The following is a 15527-nucleotide window of genomic DNA, read 5'->3' on the forward strand; positions in this document are numbered from 1 at the left end:
AGTGGCTTCGATCGCCGACATCGTGAAAGAGGTGCACTGATCGCTTGGAGTTCCTCAGGTGAAACCACAATTACCGCAGCCCCAGCCAGAAGCGATGACTTACGCCGCCGTCGCACGCCGTCAAGGTCCCCCTCCGCGACCGCGCCAGGATCCTGTAACGCCGCAATTCCGTCGTCCGCCGCTGCCATTATGACCACCCGTCGCCCAGCGCACCTACGCGAGGAAGACGGACATTTGGCGCGCCCCCGACCATCGCCTGCTCTGCTACCACTGCGGCGAAGCCGGCCATGTGTACCGCCGATGCCCATACCACGACCTGGGATTGCGAGGCTTCGCCGTCAACGCACAGCGCCCGAGGGAAGGTGAACGCCCTCCTGACATCGCCGACTACCCCGCCGTTACTCAGTGGAGCCCTCGACGACCGTCCCGTTCGCTGTCACCAGGCGGCTACCTGAAACCGCAACACCGACAATACACTGGCGCAGCCCGGGGCCGGTCGGTCAGCCCATATCCGGAAAACTAAAAGCAGCAACCGATAGAGGTGCGGTTGCGGTTCGTCGAACTGACGAAGATCCTCCTCCGCCGCCGACGAAGACGCAGAACAGACTATCTCGACGACATAACAACGACGACACACCGCCGTCCTGACGAAGTCTGGCAGGAAAGAACACGCTGACGAAAGATCGCCTGACGACGCGACGTACCAACCACAGGTCGACGCGACGCAGCCAGGATCCGACGCAAAGGCCTAACTGCAAGACAAAGAACCACCGACCTCGACGGGCTTCTCGACGGCCACGCAGGAGCCGATTACTCTGTCATGAATAGACCCATCGCAGCCCAATTGAAGAAAGTATAGACTGCATGGGAAGGGCCGTTAATTCGGACCGCTTGAGGACACCTCATCACGCCGAGTGGAATCTGCACGGCAAGAATTACCATTCATGACCAGACTTACCCTGCCACCTTCGACATTCTGCAACAGTGTTCACGAGACGTCATTCTCGGCATGGACTTCCTGAACCAACACGGCGCAATCATCGACCTGAAGTCGAAGTCAATAACGCTGTCGGAAGATCAAGCGATACCGCCGGAGAGCCCTCGTAGTCACCACGCCTTGAGTGTGCTCGAAGATCAAGTGAGCATCCCGCCTCGCTCCAGCATTGTTATTTTGGTCGGCACAGAAACACTCGCTGACGTAGAAGGCGGCATTGAAGACGACCAACGTCTACTGCTAAACCGTGAAATTTGCGTCCCAAGAGGGATCGCTCGACTGCATAGAGGAAACACGAAAGTGTTGCTGACAAGCTTCAGCCAGGAGTTCAAGCACATCAACAAGGGCACGACGATCGCATACATCGAGAAAATTCAGGAAACCAGCGATGCGTTTGTTCTCTCGGATTCTGTCTCATCTACCCCGACGACCGTAGTGCTCGAGCCAGACATCGACATAAATCCAAGTCTCCCCGTGATTAAGCAGCAGCAGCTCAAAAGTCTGCTTCGACGATACAAAGACTGCTTTTCGACGTCATCGAGGATTCGACAAACACCAGACGCAAAACATCGCATAATAACCACAGAGTGCGCTCGACCAATCCGCCAGAGCCCTTACCGAGTTTCGACGCGAGAACGCGAGGCTATAAGACAACAAGTCGACGAAATGCTGCGCGACGACATCATCCAGCCGTCGAAAAGCCCGTGGGCGTCTCCAGTTGTTTTAGTGAAGAACAAGGATGGAACCCTACGTTTCTGCGTCGATTATCGTCGACTGAACAAAATCACGAAGGCAGACGTATACCCCCTCCCATGGATAGACGATGTATTGGATCGGCTCTGCAATGCTAAATACTTCTCATCGATGGACCTCAAGCCTGGCTACTGGCAAATAGAATTCGACGAAAGAGATCGCGAAAAGACCGCCTTCATCACGCCAGACGACCTCTATGAATTCAAGGTTATGCCATTTATATTGTGCTCGGCGCCTGCAACGTTCCAGCGCGTGATGGACACGGTTTTATCAGGATTGAAGCTGCAGACCTGTCTTGTTTGCTTGGATGACGTCGTCGTCTTCGCCGGAAATTTCGACAATCACCTGAAGTGGCTTGCGACAGTATTAGAGGCCATGAAGTCATCAGGGCTCACTCTGAAGCCGCAAAAGTGTCGCTTCGCTTACGATGACCTTCTATTTCTAGGCCACGTCATCAGCAAATCTGGAGTACGCCACGACCCGCAGAAGACAGCTGTCATCGCAAAGTTCCCACAGCCCATCGACAAGAAGGCTGTGCGCAGATTCCTTGGCATCTGTGCCTACTATAGGCGCTTTGTCAAGGACTTCTCACGCATCGCGGAGCCGCTAACACATCTAACGAAATGTGATGTCGAGTTCAAATGGGAAACGCCGCAGGCCGACACATTTCAAGAACTCAAACGACGTATGAAGTCGCCGCCGGTACTTGCACACTTCGACGAGGACGTCGATACTAGAGAGTTTTAGTATAGCGTAAAATCCTTGCGTTAGCGTTAGCGTGCGACGCAACGCTAACGCAAAGAAAGACTGCACTGCGCGGCACAAGGTAGTGTTTTAGAATAGCGGAACGGAGAAAAGCGTTAACGTTAACGCAAACAAATGCAGCGCCATCTAGATGTAAAAACACAAAGTACTGAAAAGCCAAATCCACACGAAATGTCGAGCTTATCCAATGCCGAATCCGAAACTCTGTCCCTAAGTCAAACTTACCGAAAGCCACAGTCGCTGCGTTAATTACGTATGTAGGTGTTTGGTTTGAGCGTTGTTTTGTCGAGAGTCGCGAAACACACCCATTACTCTTGGCAAGCCGCGATCGAGTGTTCTGTGGGACCCATATTACGTGTCCTTTTTAAGTTGGGATGACATAGACGCCCTCATGCTTCGGGAACGAGAGCGACCGCGCAGGTTCTACGTGTCCTCAAGATCCACTCATCATCGAAGCTATTACGGAGGGGACGTTTTGCCCGGCAATTTCGCTTCGAGAAAGCGGATTTCCCACTTTTTTCCAATTTTTTGCAACGGACGCCCACCTTGACGTCCGTCCGAATGGGTTCAAGGCGAAAACCTCCTTCACGAGGTTCATGTCGTCGTCGTTGGTAAAACGCACACGCATTGTGACCACAGCACCGACCACACTACTGTGTTTTGCCGCGGAAAACGTGACATGCATCGGCTTGACATGCGGCTGTACAACAAGCGAACGAGCGAAATACACTTGGGCGCCATCTCGAGGCGGATACACCAAACACATTTAGCAAACCCATAGAGTTGTTCTAACTCTATGAGCAAACCCGCTAGTTAAGCCTACTGCTCGGCTAATCGAGGACGTATATCGCAAACAACGCCCATTTGTCACCTGTGCGCCGCTGCCGAAGCATGATCACACAAATCTAAGGCGAACACGAGCATTATTGGGGAAGGATAGAGCCTAGCAGTGCAGGCAGACGACTCGATAGATCCGAAGTGGGCTGCTCTCACTTCGACTAGCGCCGCCATCTTGCCGTACGTAAGGCTCCCCTTGCGTGCGTTAGCGTTCAACGCTAAATCCTGAAAATAGCGTACGTACGTAAGAGCTCCAGCAGCGTTTACGTATAGCGCATGCGCAGTGTGGTGCACGCAACGCTAACGCTAACGCTAACTCTTTGCGTTTGCTGCTTTACGCTATACTAAAACTCTCTACTGAAATCCACACTGACGCCAGTAGCCTAGGTCTCGGCGCCGTCCTGGTCCAGAGGAAAGACGGACTTGAACGGGTGATATCTTATGCTAGCCGGTCGCTGTCAAAAGCGGATGGCAATTATTCTACTACTCAAAAGGAATGCCGCGCCTTCGTTTGGGCTACAGCAAAATTCCGCCCTTACCTCTATGGCAGGCCATTCAAAGTCGTCAGCGACCATCACGCGTTGTGTTTGCTAGCTAACTTAAAGGCATGCTGACATGCTTCAGGACGGCTGGCACGGTGGAGCCTCAGACTGCGAGAATATGACGTCACTGTAATATACAAGTCCGGAAGAAAACATTCTGACGCCGACTGCTTATCACGCGCCCCCATCGATCCCCCGCCGCAAGAGGACGAGGACGACGACGCCTTCCTTGGAGTAATAAGCGCGGAAGACTTCACTAAACTGCAGCGAGCAGACCCGGAGCTAAAAGGCCTCGTCTAGTACTTAGAAGGCAACACCGACGTTGTCTCTAGGGCATTTAAGCGCGGGTTGTCTTCGTTCGCGCTACAAAGCAACCTGCTCGTGAAGGAGAGCTTCTCACCAGTCCGCGCCAGCTACCTTCTTGTTGTACCGTTAGCGCTGCGTCCAGAAGTACTGCACGTCCTACACGACGATCCAACCGCTGGGCACCTCGGATTCTCCCGGATGCTGTCAAAGATACACGAAAGGTATTACTGACCGCGTCTGACCGCCGACGTCACCCGTTACGTCAAGACATACCAAGACTGTCAGCGACGCAAGACACCACCGCCAAGGCCAGCAGGATTACTACAGCCGATCGAACCTCCTCGTCGACCATTCCAGCAGATTGGGATGGATTTGTTGCGGCCGTTTCCGACGTCAACATCCGGGAATAAGTGGATCACCGTGGCGACGGACTACCTCACCCACTTCGCTGAAACTAAAGCTCTACCAAAAAGCAGCGCAGCCGAAGTGGCGAAATTTTTCGTCGAGAACATCCTGCTGCGACATGGTGCCCCAGAAGTCTTCATCCCCGACAGAGGAACGGCTTTTACAGCAGAGCTCACCCAAGCCATTCTGCAATACAGCCAGACAAGCCACAGGAGGACAACTGCCTACCACTCGCAAATGAATGGTCTCACGGAGCGCCTGAACAAGACACTCGCCGACATGCTAGCAATGTTCCTCGACGTCGAACACAAGACCTGGGATGCCGTCCTGCCGTACGTAACATTCGCTTACAACACGGCGGTGCAAGAAACAACACAGATCACGCCGTTTAAGCTGGTTTACGGCAGGAACCCGACGACGACGCTCGACGCCATGCTGCCGCACGTCACTGGCGAGGAAAATCTTGATGTCGCTACCTATGTCCAGCGCGCCGAAGAAGCCCGACAGCTCACCCGCCTATGGATCAAGAACCAGCAGCGTACCGACAGCCGACAGTACAACCTCCGACAACGCTTCGTCGAGTACGCGCTACAACGCTATCTGAGACCCTACAAGGTCATTCGACGTATTGGCGCACTGGAGTATGAGGTCGTGCCAGACGGCATTTCGCATTCACAGCGGCGCCACGCACGATCTGAAGTGGTCCACGTAGTGCGTCTTAAGGTATTTTACGGACGCTGACGAACATTCCTTATTTTGTTGTTTTGTTTGCTACGATTGCTTTTCTTCATTACTTTCGTTTATTTGCAGCATCGGGTCGATGCTTTTTAAGAGGAGGGTATTGACACGTGTACTTATATTTATCGGGCGACCACGTTTCGCCGCCTAACAAATGTTATCGCACAGCGCAGGACGCGCCTGCATACATCCGAAGTTTCTGGAAAGGTATTGATGCTTCTATCCGCTGTCTGTTGTCGCCGAACCCTATGTTATCTGATTTCATCGCGTGACGCGAATGGTGTAGAGCTTTGTGGAAGTCACGCGGATCTCAACGATTAGTCTAGAACGTTCGATTACTGCTGTATAAAAGCCGACGCGCTGGGCCCGTTGGTCAGATTTTCGACGATCGTCGACTGTGTTTGCCGCTGTCGCCTTTCTTTGAGTGTAGCCTGTTTTTGAGGGCACAAGTTCGCCCAATAAAACGCTAGTTTCCTCTTTCTCAGTTTGGCTGCTTTCTTCACAGTCACTACCACGTGACAGTATCGTTCAATCGAAACTATCCTCGCCAGTGTGCCCCAATACAGAGAAGAATAGGGTAGCAGACATACCGTACATGCATGCATTGTCGCAACGACTTAAGAAAATAGCACAACGCAGTAGCATTCCTGAGGCGTTTTCAGCGCCTACCAAATTCAGCAGTCAATGTAGAAAGACCACACCAGTAGGTACAAAGAAGGCGACCTGCCAAAAGAATAACCGGATTAAGCTTCTAGGGTCTATAACAGGTGTCTAGCAGATACCTACAACCTGCAGAGCTTGCTACAGCCGTCAGACCGGACGATGCCTTAATGATAGGCTGAGAGCATAGTAGCAATCTAAACGAACGGCAACTCAGTGCTTTCCTTGCACAGCACTGAAAAAGGGCACCTGCCGACTTCTTTTTAATGATAGTCATTCTAGGGAAAAGCCTTAACGAAATGACCAGGCTCATCATTGAAGCATATCACATCGCCACCTCCAGGGGGTCTTGTATCAGCAGACTATCCATCGCATTATCACGAAAAGAGGTGCAACTTATACGCCTGGAACGATTCTTCAACGCACATTTCCTATTCTGCCGCGAGAGATGCTATCAGGAGCACTTGTTCCAATGCATGCGGAAGAAGGGTATGCTCTGACCCCGCAGTAAATACTCGTTGTCGAAAGGTAGCGCCAAACATGTGTGTGCCGTCTGTGTTCTTTTGTACTGTTTCTGATGCGATACACCTCTTGCCTCCATCATGGCAAGGTCCGCATTACCCTTCTAAAGGTCATTCCCGGCCTTGAAAAAAAAACGGAGAGTGACAAGCCATTTTAATGACGTGCTACCACTCTTGTCATTATCACAGATGACTACTCACGCCAACGTACCGGACTTTGTATTGAAGCTGTGATGGTTGATTCTTTAGGAATGGTATTTGATTTTGTTCCGTGCCTTAACTTACTTATTTGGGACAGTTTAAGTAATATAATGGTCGTGAATCAGGCGGTGCTACCCAGAAAAAATGAACTACGCCCGAGAAAGATGGCTGATATAGTCACTTTCTTTTGAAAGTAATGATAACGTTGCAATTTAACATACAGCAGAACTTCGTACACAGTGTTTTTCCCAATAGCCTAACAGAAGGTTAATAAATCCTGATGCTATTAAACTCATACCTTTTTAACAGGAGACATTTTCAGATAACTAACATTACAAAAAGGGGCTCTGTAATTTCCAATATGACTTAACATAGGTACTTTGGGGCACTTCATGTAATAATCCCAGTCAATCTACTGCCAAATGCAGCATTACTAATCACATCTACCATAACCTCGGCTGCATCCCAAGTAGCAACTGCCTACCTCTTCTCATTGGTAAGACACGGTAGGCGTAAGACAGGTTAAAATTTCAATAGGAATGCGCAGTGTGGGATCAGTATGGAATCGTAAGCGATATAATAGATATGCAGTACACTCGAGTCTGTCCAAAATCGGATCGTAAGATTCATTTGTTCGGACTATTGTATTGATGAAATTTATCATCAGTGTTCCTAAACAGAAAGCATGCTTTGCTTTTAGCGCTAGATTTGCGTCGTGAAATCGCCTGACCTTGCGTAAGTCCAACCACTCTACGCTCCAATATTCCATCGTCAAGAGCTCGGTGATTCTCATCATGTATAAGCCAAAAGCAGCCTCAGCTTCAGTACTATAGCCAGCGTCAGAGGCTTACGATGCGCGGGATCTGAAAAAAGGTTTGTTTCTACACCCTAGGCACGCGGCGTGGTATTCGGATTTACAGCATGTACTGGTCTAGCGTAAACAACAAAATTGCATAGTTTTGCTGGCTGCGGCCCTAGCTGAGTTGAAAATGAACTTATTACCAAACCTCGGCCACGTAAATTTTGACGGCGACTGTGCTGTTGAGCACTTGTATTTTATCTATTATGCACACAATGTTGTTATGAATGGGCTTCCAGCCAGCATGATGCAGTGCTTACACCTGGCTAATTTTCAGGAGAGCCATCGCTCACGTGATGCGTTAAGTCATCATCATCATCATCATCAGCCTGGTTACGCCCACTGCAGGGCAAAGGCCTCTCCCATAATTCTCCAACAACCCCGGTCATGTACTAATTGTGGCCATGCCGTCCCTGCAAATTTCTTAATCTCATCCGCCCACCTAACTTTCTGCCGCCCCCTGCTACGCTTCCCTTCCCTTGGGATCCAGTCCGTAACCCTTAATGACCATCGGTTATCTTCCCTCCTCATTACATGTCCTGCCCATGCCCATTTCTTTTTCTTGATTTGAACTAAGATGTCATTAACTCGCGTTTGTTCCCTCACCCAATCTGCTCTTTTCTTATCCCTTAACGTTACACCTATCATTCTTCTTTCCATAGCTCGTTGTGTCGTCCTCAATTTGAGTAGAACCCTTTTCGTAAGCCTCCAGGTTTCTGCACCGTAGGTGAGTACTGGTATAATAACCCAACTCTCAAGTGTAGGGTCATTATTGGCACAAATAATGAATAATGAATATATAAACAAATGAAGCATAATAAAATTGCCGGTGAAATTTTACTCAAGTGTCAGAACTACTTCAAAACTTGGCCTGCTCATCTCATGTACGTCCCTAAGCTTTCCGGGAAATTCAAAGGGCAAAATTTACATGTCTGGCGGCACCATGGTACAAAAGGGAATGTGTGGCTTAGTGAAGACATATGAAAGGCTCAGCTGTCATTGTACTGCACAGGTACAATGAACGACACTTTTTGGTTTTATTTACAGGCAGTGGAGAAAATGATAAACTCTACTATGTGGGCCCTGGCGTAATCATGACAAAACCACCGTATTAATATGGGTCGTAAACGATAACAAATAAAGGAACATTTCTATCAAACCCTCACGGACCTTTCTGGTGCTTCTTCAATTGTTCGAACATATTTAATTTAGAGTAGAAGAATATTTTCACAAAATTACGCAATAATTGCTCGAGTAGTTATATCACGGTGCTGTGGCCTGACTAACAAATATAGCGAGTCAAGAATAGAATAGCAGATTGCTATAGCACCTGTGGTGATTGTAGCCGAGGACAAGGTCTTCTTGCAAAACAAACAAACGCATAACTCAAGAAGGGTCTGCGGTTGAAATCGTTCGCTCTTTTCACACGACAGACTACAATAGCACGCCCTGTGTTTTTTTCGCATAATTTTCAATACTCGTCTACGTGCGGCATGCTAGACAGACCTTTAGAATTGCCGAAATTTTGTGAAGCTATATGGAAACGCTTTATAGCTTACAGGGAGAAGCAATACAGACAAAGTCTAGAAGCAGACAGGCCGAGCGCTCCTGTCTGGACGTCCTCTCTGCTTCTAAACTTCGTCTGTGTCCCTCCACGCGATAATCGAAAGATGTGTTACTGTACCAAGTCGCCCAACTTTCCATCATATTGCATTGTGTGGGCATGGTTCAAATGATAATACATCTACGCTGCATATTCAGGATAGAATTTTTCGATTGTGTGGTACCGGGTTGTACTAAGCAAGCTTGTGCAATAATTCGGAGATCATTAATTCATGTGCACACAAGATCAGGTACGCAAGAATCCTGCTTCAATGTGATGCAAGTTAACTCAGTTAAATAGCTTCAACTATATTCCTTTGTAGGAATTCTACGTCTGTGGCTGCTGGCGATTTTTCTACTTTTGTGTCTGAATTCTGCACACTGGACGCCCATTTTTTGTCGTGCGTTTCAAGCAGCACAAGAGTTGCAAAAATACGCCTTTCTTATGGCGTAGCTGCAGGAGCAAGAATATTTCTATTATTATCTTCATAAATCTTAATGTTAAGAAAGGAATGAACGTTGAAAACGCTTTATCTGAATTTGTTGTCTAAAATACATTATGCCGAAAGAACACAGCAGTTTCGAAGCACGTTCGCATGTTCACAAAACGGGTCAGCTACATCGAAAGGAACAAAACAAGAACCGCAACTAAGTGACCTGCATTTCGTGATATGCCATCTGGCGGAAAACTGCCAGATTAAGCAGAGACGAAGGAATCGAAAATAAGCCAGGCGCAGCCTGCTTCCATGATGCTAACACGCGCTCGTGGTATTAATATTTTTTATCTGTCGTTGATAAGAGTACTCGACTATCACTTCGATGCGTTGCTGGAGCTGAAAGAAACTTTATATATCTACCAGAATAAATTCCGCGACCTTGTTTGACAACTGCAATATTGTAACAATTTTTCTGCCACTTGAAGAGCCGCTGCTGCAACAGGTTTCAACCTATTTAACAGAACTTGCTAAATTCCTGGTAATATATCAATCGATGCAATGGCTTCATCACCAAATCGCATTTTACTGGCCAAAAAAAAAACCTTCGAGATTTGCACACTGCCCCAGACTGCCATACTTAAAACTAGGCTGCAATTTGAAACGGGTTTTCGGCCGTACGTAGTGACACCCTGTGCATGTAGAGTCAGGCTAGGCGCCTAGAGCCTAGTTGCAGGGGAATCTTTTGAAAGATTGCTTCTATGATTAGTTCGCGAAAAACGGCGCTCTCCCATATAAAAAGTGCATGTTTCCATGGACTGCTGCTAGAGTCGCTGTTCAGCGATGTCAATTAAAGTCCCTCCCTCAATAATAGTAAAGTAACGAAAGGCTTTGATCCAGCCGACGACGCCAGCGATAGGCTGATCGGGGACATGTGGCCTTGCTCCACCCCTTTGCCGCCATGAAAGTTCCTGCGCGCCGGGCGAAGTGCGTGCGTTTCGCCTGTTGTGCTATGCACATTGCTGCAATAATTTCGTTCCGGGAGGGCCGAAGGGGCTTGTTGCTGTGCGGTTGGGTGCCGAAACCGGACTAAGGATGGCAATAAGTTATTTCGCATCCCGCGCGGCAACCAGAACCTAACCAGACGAAAAGCATGGTTGCACAAAATTGGACGAAATGACTTTGAACCGTCGGTAACTGCACGACTGTGCGAGACAAATAACATACAACGATACAAAGGTGCGATAGAAAGTATACACGTGTGTGTGTCGAGCTGTGATAGTATTTCACTCGCGCGCATGAATCTTGATGGCCTACGTTTGTGGAGATTATTTGTTTTAGTTCGTTATTGGCCCGCTGAATAGCTCAATATGACCTAGGAGGCAAGTAAATAGTGGGGCAGAAGCACATTACCTCGCTGAAAAATATCCGCATTGCCTTACTTGCGATAAAAAGTTGCAAATTTTAGCAGCGAATTCTACTTTTGCACTTTCCTGTGTTTGTGCGCGCATTGTCAACTGCGCTTTACAATTTGTCCAAAAAGTCATTTCCTACTCTGCATATCGTAATCGTATTTTGTGCATTGCATACGTGAATAAATATATTCCTAAGTGCCTGCATTACTCTGCTTTCAAAAACAAATACAGCATAGCCACTGCTATGGGCCATCAAATAATAAGGTATAACACAATATATCAAAGTATATTACTACCGCTGCGAGCTCGCTCCTTCCAAGTTTCCCTTACACTCGAAGACGTTTCAGTAATCGGTGATGCCATTTTACTGATGAAAAACACACAACTGCAAATCACCATAAGAAAACCGCGAGAAGCGACACACGATTGCCAGCAAAACACAGTGCAGTAATAGCTAGGCCAATCCGCGTGCGTTTCGTATAAGGGCCCTCTAATTCTTACGGGCTTTAGCGGTGTACGTGGGTGAAAAGTCATAAACACAACAATGCGCGTCATGATTCAAGTTTACGTGGCGACGTCGCACGGTTCACGAGAACAGCCAACCGCATTCACACACGCGCACACACTACGCTCGATGTTGGTGTGCCGCGAGATTAGATCGCTCTGGCAGCCCGAACACGATCGAGGAGACTCGCTGACACGATGCATACCGCCGCTTCAGGATGTCGCAAAAGTTGCACTGGTTTGTAGTTTTTAGGCTTGCAACCACGAAACACAACAGTCGTCGTGTAATCGCTACATGACAGACACACTCAGCGGCAAGAAGGCTGTGGGCGCACTCGTTTGCACTCACAAATAGGAGGTTGTTTAGTTGCCGTGAGGGACGCACGTTTCAGCGACGCTATGTCTGAAGTTTTTCGGTCCAAGCGACTGTCAGCCTTTTTTACACCAATTCTTCGTTCAAAGTAACCGCTACGTGTACCACTGCACACTTACAACCAAAAGAATTCAAAGAGCAAACGGAATTAAGCGCAAGCAATCACCAAGGCTCTCGCGGTGATTGAGCGCAAACGAACGAAATGTAAACATGCGGAATCGAGGCGATGAAGCCCGCATTCCGCTCTCTTGACCGTTTTTCTTTCAGCGTTCATTTGAAATTAAATGACTAGATTTAGCAGTTCGGGCCCTAATTTCGTTTTTCACCACAATCAGGCACACTAACACGTTCTTTTTTTTTCGCGCGTGTGCACATATTTTTTAACCTGACGAATGCCGCGGCGCCGTGGTTTAGCGTGGGCGCTGTCTGCTACAGGAACTTCCTAGGTGGCGCGCGCCGCAGATGTCGCTACCTTGAAAATTATAGAGGGGCCTTAATGTTAATATGGTAACGAGAGCTTGCTGGTGCAACCCACCGCTCCTCATAGCATCCATTCATCCTAATTTCTGGTCGTCAGGGTTGCATATCTTACCTGTTTTAGATATTTCCTTTCGGACACTATTTATAAACGCAGAAGAGAAAGTGATTTTCATTCTGGATTTTTTTTTTTTTTGTGAAGACGAGGCTGTTCGTCACAAGCCAGACCCGTTTGTTGGAGCACATGGACTACGTGTTCTTCATGTGCGGGAAGACGGGAGCGATGGTGACAAAGCCGGCAGGCCTGTACAACAACGGAGGGACGTGCAACATGCATGACGTAAAGGTTCCCGGCATGAACGGCTTTCACAGGCAAGTCCTTGCATTCCACGATGAACGTATCTCGTTTTCGCAGGCAAACGCTCCCGCGTGGTGGAGCCTTTATTCCAATGCGCAGATATATTGGCCACCGAAGTGGGCAGATTTTGCAGTTATGTTGTCTCTATTTATAGCGAGCAGTAATCCAGTAATCTAAAATTCACACACAGTGCCTTGGTTCACCTCAGCAACAAGAATAAGGTGAGGGAGAATAACGAAACAAAGCTGAGCTAATTGGTACGGATTCATAATGCAAAGGAAGTGGTAAGACGTGAAGACACGAACGCAAGAGATGTTGACAACAGGAACGCCGACTATCAACTGAAGAAAGCACTGAGACGAAAAAGAAAGAAGACATAAAACCCATCTGCGCATGCTCTGGAAAAGTAGCACCACGTGTCAATCAGCGACACGTGCTGGTCTACATGAGCGATAGGCAACTGTTAAGGCCTTTCATCTCTTCCTTATGTAAGGTAATCGAAGACTGACTCATGCACGCTCTTCCGCTATTATCGATATGCCATGCCTCGACCATAAGAAGCGTATCTTCGTTCACATGCCTGTACAATATCGCGCATTCATCTAACTTAGGCGTGCAGTTACAATTTCGGTAGTCTTAGCAACGTAAGGAAAGATTGGAAGGTGATCCACCCATTAACTACCTTTTATGTTCCATTAACCTCTGATTTATACACCACCTTGTTTGCCCTACGTAGAAATGGCCACAACTAAAGGGAACTTTATATACCACACCCATAAGACAGCCATTACAAATGTTGTTCGTGAAGTGCTTCACTGGACAAATATGTGTTCTTTTTTTGCATGTCACCTGCTCAAAAATAGTCTTGCCACGTTTTAGGTAAGATATGCGCCGCCATGCCGTAAATAAAGAGCATATCAATAATGGCGGAAGAACGCGCGTCAGTCAGCCTTCGATTACCTTGCACGAGGAAGAGATCAAATGTCTTAAAAGTCATCTCTCACGTAGACCTGCACGTGTAACCGATTGACACGTGGTGCTACTATTCCAGAGCATGCGCAGATGAGTTTTGTGTCTTCTTTCTTTTTTCGCCTAAGTGCTTCCTTTAGTTGATAGTCGGCGTTCGTATTGTCCACTTCTCTTCTCTTGTGTTTGAGTCTGCACGCCTTACCCCTTCTTTGCATTGTGAGGGAAAAGTTAATGGTACGCGTCCTCTTCACTGACACACTGCCGTGGGATTGCGAAACTCAGCCGCGTTTCAGACGTACGCAATACTCGTACACCACGAACAGAACTGTTCCCATAACTAAAACAAAAAAAACGGTTTCACATTTTTCCAAACAGTCAGTAGAAACCGCCAGCTAGCACTAGTTGCACCTCTTCGTTTTTTTTATTGTTTAGCCTAGGTAGCTAGGACATTACGCAGTATAATAACAAGAGCTTGGTGACGCAACCCACCACCCCGTTCCAAAGAGGACGCTCATAACATCCACCCATCCTTCACCCACAGCAGGCACTACGTTTGAGAGAAATTACTGCATCGCGAAAGCAGGAAATCTGGTCTCCCTTTCATACTTCGTGGGTCGTGGTAAAATATGTTTCAGTCTTTCAGTTCTGAACTCGCTTTCGTCGACAGTCATTCTCCCGCAGCGAAGATCTCCCTATTTTCAGGAACTTCTTTTCTCCAGTGAAGTCATCATTTATGCGATGAACATAACCGGCAAAAATATAGCCGGTTGGGGGCCGTGGCCTGCACAAAAAGATAGTTTCCGTCTTTTTGACTCAGTTGAGAGATTTTTTTACTCTTTTATATAAAAACTGATGCACAAATGAACAAAGAACAAAGGAAAGCAAATGCTGTCAAATGTTTGCCTATACTGTTTTGAGAGGAAGAGATAATATTAAGAAAGATACAAAGACTGACAGAAAACAGTGCTGAAAGAACAAGATGGCACTCGAAAAAGAAAGAGTAATAAAACAACGACTAGGAAAGGTAGGCATAGGCACAAGAAAAAAATTAGTGGTATTACACTTGTGAAGCAAACTAGGTTACCGCAGAATTTGCGGTCTCTGGATTATGCAGGAACAGCGACAGTAGTCAGAAATAGCCTTGCCACGTACGCTGCGCATCAAAATGCCCAGGACAGTCCAGCATCAAGTACTCAATTGTCTCACAGAAAGCACAGGAAACACTCCACAGCTGGTCCGCACATTCTCGGCAATGTAAAATTCAGACGCCACGAGAAACCCAACTTTCACTTTCGGTATTAGAGCGTGCTGAGTCATTCTGTACTGATGATACGCTGTTCAGGGCCAGTTTAACCAATTCATAAGGTGCTGGTGGAATAGCAGGCGAACGTCACCAAACTTACCAGAAATTTCCAGACACTCACAGCACCCGCGAGCATAAGGACAAGCCACTGTGTTAGCCACTACCCGCAGTAGCTACGTTCACTGGCCATCGAGAGATACCGCATGAGATGTAATGATGCTGGGCCATCGGTTTTACTTGTATGTTACCCACAAAGGGCACTGGAGCAATCAATCTTGGTTGCAGTAAACACCTGTTGCGCCGATTTGAGGGTAACATCAACAGCTGCCAGCTCCACAGTTGCGGTTTGAGGAAGACTCGTTCTATTTTAATTTGAAGACCAAAAAAAGCAGCATGGTCGCTTTGGCAGTGGTTGTGTACATATGCGCTTGTGAATACTCGAAGAATCATAGCGGTATAGTTCACTGGTTATAATGTTGTGCTGATGAGCATGAGGTAGCGAGTTCGCTTC

The 15527-nt window shown here is 47.7% G+C and overlaps 1 protein-coding gene across 1 annotated transcript in view; it reads left to right on the forward strand.

Moving 5' to 3' along the window:
- The window catches only part of LOC142558262 (ATP-binding cassette sub-family C member 3-like), a 215525-nt gene extending 202029 nt beyond the window's left edge, over positions 1-13496 (forward strand). Inside the window, exons 8-9 of the mRNA XM_075670419.1 lie at positions 12589-12758; positions 13481-13496. Coding sequence (XP_075526534.1) covers positions 12589-12758; positions 13481-13496 — 186 coding nt within the window. The remainder of the gene's footprint in view (positions 1-12588; positions 12759-13480) is intronic.
- The last annotated feature ends 2031 nt before the right edge of the window (positions 13497-15527 follow it).

This window comes from Dermacentor variabilis, chromosome 9 (assembly GCF_050947875.1).
Source record: "Dermacentor variabilis isolate Ectoservices chromosome 9, ASM5094787v1, whole genome shotgun sequence".
Taxonomy (NCBI): Eukaryota; Metazoa; Arthropoda; class Arachnida; order Ixodida; family Ixodidae; genus Dermacentor; species Dermacentor variabilis.